The 3,630-nt window shown below is 41.0% G+C and overlaps 1 protein-coding gene across 1 annotated transcript; it reads left to right on the forward strand.

Annotated features, from left to right (window-relative positions):
- Nucleotides 1-1,401: 1,401 nt before the first annotated feature.
- LOC138888361 (uncharacterized) lies at nt 1,402-2,904 on the forward strand. Its single transcript, XM_070170213.1, has 3 exons — nt 1,402-1,644; nt 1,730-1,966; nt 2,074-2,904. Exons 1-3 carry the CDS (start codon nt 1,402-1,404, stop codon nt 2,902-2,904), a joined length of 1,311 nt encoding a protein of 436 aa, XP_070026314.1.
- Nucleotides 2,905-3,630: the final 726 nt, after the last annotated feature.

A 3,630-nucleotide genomic window follows, 5' to 3' on the forward strand; every position in this document is an offset into this window, starting at 1 on the left:
ATATTATCCAGTGGTTACCGAGCTTATTACTGAATTGTTAATTATATTTTACTACAAGAAAAGCGTGATGAGACTGAAAATTTATTTAATATTTCTGAAAGGGCATTTTTTATGTTATTTTCTCTTTGAGATACTAGCATGTTTTTGACTTGTACCCAAATAAAAACGGTTGTGGTTAAGTGTTATTACTCACTGAGCTAGCGACTCATTCCCCGCTAAATTTTTTACAGAGACAACAGTTGACGCAGGCGAGGATTTCGTTAATTAGAGCGCACAGGTTGAGAATTCTTGGTGAGCCTCGCACTTGTTCGCGTGGGTGAAGATTTTTATCAGTTGTTATGGTCTTTTCTTTGAATTCTTAGAGTCACTCCATAGTCATTCTTTTGGTGTCATGAGTATAATTTTGCTATTAGTCTTATGTCGAGTATCGTTCTTTATTATCAAAGTCGGAGATAAATTAATATTTTTGGTTGTAAGTGGGTTGATTAGTAATGGTGAAGACTATTTTGGTTAATTGATAAGTTGTCGATTGTTTGAATTGCTATTAGGATGTTTGGTTACTGATTTGAGACAGGGAAATTTTTTGGAATAGTCCAAAAACAGGGGAAACTCTGCCCAATTTTCTGTAAAATTACCGACGAGGCTTACTTAGGAGCATTTGCTCCTAAGTGCCGGTCACAATCCTAAATTGGGTCGTGACAAAGTTGATATCAGAGCTTAGGCTTTAAGTCCCGAGTCATGAAGCAATGTTTAGTAGAGTCTTGTTCATGGGTATGTAGGCGTCCATACTTATGATCTCGAGGCTACTGAACATTTAGGAAAGTTTTCCTTTCTTTCATTCTTTGATCGTGCGTTGAGATAACTTGAGATTGACTTTGGAATATTTCTTTCGCAGATGGCTAGGACACGCACACCTTCATCTACTGGACGTGGTGCTATCCGGGGTGGAGGTCAAATTGGGGTGCATCAAACTAGAAGACAAACTGCTCCCCAATCTCAAGTTGGGAACATGGGTCAAACCCAAGCTGTTATGCCAGATCAAGTGCAAGAGCAGGGAGTTCAAAACGCTCCACCACCAGTATCAATTGTTGTACCTACTGTTGCCTTACCTGCAGATACAGTGGCAAGGTTATTGAATGTGTTAGAGGCACTGGTACCTACTCAGGGCGGAAGTTTATCTCCTCAGGTTACTTTGCAGACACAAGCACCTATACAGACTCAGCCTTTCGGGAATAAGGAAGTATCCCTACACGACTTCCTGAAATTGAAATCACCAAAATTCACAGGTTCCGAAAATTCAGCAGATCCTCAAAGTTTCTTGGATGGACACTCAAGGCATTACGTGCTCTAGAATGTTCTAGTGAGAGAGCCGTGGAGCTCGCATCATACAAACTAGAGGATATGGCCAACACATGGTATGAAACTGTATTACTAGGAAGGCCAGCAGGAGCAGCACCACTGACATGGGACGGGTTCACAAAGTTGTTCAAGAATCATTTTCTTCCAGACAGTCTGATGCAACAATATGCTAGAGACTTTGAGAGATTGGTTCAGACTCTAGATATGGATGTGTCAACATATAACACTAAGTTCTGTAAGCTGGCTATATATGCTCCTCACTTAGTGCCTACCGAAGAAGCTCGAGTTTAGAGGTTTGCTGATGGATTGGTTGGTCGTCTATACACTGTAGTAGCCCCACGGATGAAGACTTTATCCTACTCTGATGTAGTCGACCTTGCTAGAAAGATTGAAAATAAGGGACGTAAGGAGCGTGCAGCTAGTGATTTACGTAAGAAGGCCAAGACAAGAGGGGCTTTCAAAGGTGGTTTTAGTTAAAATAGAAGAGCGGGAAATCAGGGACAACAACAACAATAGGGTTCTCAGACAGGGACATACATGTCTTCACAGTTCACATACAGACCACATTACAGATAGGGTAATAGGGGACCATCATCTTCTGGACATCGTAATTCTGGGCAGATATATGCCACTACTCCAGTCTGCCAGACTTGTGATAGATTACATTTGGGCCAATATTGTGTTCTAACTGGAGAGTGCTTTCGGTGTGGCCAGTTGGGACATCACTTGAGGGATTTCCCTCAACCTCCGAGAAATTTTAACCCGGCTTCTATTCAGTCAGCTGCACCGACTCAGACTACTCGTGATACTTTAGGTGCTACAGGTACAGGAAATAGAGGTCGAGGTGCTGGAGACCGTGCTACTGTGAATCAAGGACAAGGCAATGCTGGTAGAAGTCAGGCGAGAGTTTTTGCATTTACTAGACAGGATGCTCAGGCCTCGAATGCAGTGGTTACAGGTATTCTTTCTGTATGTTCATTTGATGCACTTGTGTTGATTGATCCGGTATCTACCCACTCCTATGTGTCCTCGTACTTTGCTTTGAGATTTAATAGACAGCCCGAGCTATTGAATGATCCTTTTCTAGTTGCTACTCCTGTTGGAGAGTCTTTCTTAGCTGAATACGCATATCGTGCTTGTCAGATTCGGGTTGAGGGTAGAGATACTCTAGCTGACCTTATTGTACTTGATATGATTGACTTTGACATGCTGATGGGAATGGATTGGTTATCTTCTTGCTATGATATAGTTGATTGTCATGCAAATATAGTTAAGTTTGAGATACCAAATGAACCCAGTTTTATTCTAAGAGGGAGTCAGGTTCCAGAGCCTTGTAAAATTGTATCTTTTATGAAGGCTCAACGACTTCTAAAGAAAGGTTGCTTGGGTGTCTTAGCTATTGTAAATGATACAAGAAAGGAAACAGTTAGTATAGAGAATGTACCAGTAGTGAGAGAATTTTCTGATGTATTTCCTGAGGATTTACCAAGACTGTCTCCAATGAGAGAAATAGACTTTGGTATTGATTTGCTACCTGACACATAGCCCATATCGATACCCCCATATCGAATGGCACCAGCAGAGTTGAGTGAGCTAAAGCAACAGTTACAAGATTTGTTAGATAAGGGTTTTATTACACCTAGTGTATCACCATGAGGTGCACTAGTACTATTCGTAAAGAAGAAAGACGGATCCATGAGAATGTACATTGACTACAGACAGTTGAACAAGACAACAATACACAATAAATATCATTTGCCTCGTATAGATGACCTGTTTGATCAGTTACAAGGAGCTGTCCACTTTTCAAAGATTGACCTCCGTTCTGGTTATCATCAACTTAGAATCAAAGATGAAGAAATTTCTAAGACTAATTTCAGAACTCGATACGGGCACTGTGAGTTTCTTGTGATGCCTTTCGGACTAACAAATGCTGCAGCTACATTCATGGATTTAATGAATAGAGTGTTCAAGCCGTTCTTGGATAGCTTTGTAATAGTATTTATTGATGATATCCTGATATATTCTCTTAGCCAAGGAGAACACGAGAATCATCTCAGGATTGTGTTGTAGACATTGCGAGAATATCGGCTTTATGCTAAGTTCTCGAAGTGTGAATTCTGGCTAGACTCGGTAGCATTTTTGGGGCATGTTGTATCCAAAGATGGAATTATGGTAGATCCTAAGAAGTCTGAAGCTGTACAGAAATGGCCCAGACCTACTTCTCCTACAGAGATTCGCAGCTTTTTAGGCTTAGCAGGCTATTACAGG

This window comes from Nicotiana sylvestris, chromosome 3 (assembly GCF_000393655.2).
Source record: "Nicotiana sylvestris chromosome 3, ASM39365v2, whole genome shotgun sequence".
Classification (NCBI taxonomy): domain Eukaryota; kingdom Viridiplantae; phylum Streptophyta; class Magnoliopsida; order Solanales; family Solanaceae; genus Nicotiana; species Nicotiana sylvestris.

Excerpts from the sequence above, each read along its gene's own strand:
- LOC138888361 (XM_070170213.1), top strand. The coding sequence starts at position 1,402 with ATGGCCAACACATGGTATGAAACTGTATTACTAGGAAGGCCAGCAGGA. Across the intron at positions 1,645-1,729 it reads TGCCTACCGAAGAAGCTCGA|TCGACCTTGCTAGAAAGATT; the intron begins GTTTAGAGGTTT and ends ACTCTGATGTAG. Across the intron at positions 1,967-2,073 it reads ACCATCATCTTCTGGACATC|TTGGGACATCACTTGAGGGA; the intron begins GTAATTCTGGGC and ends CGGTGTGGCCAG.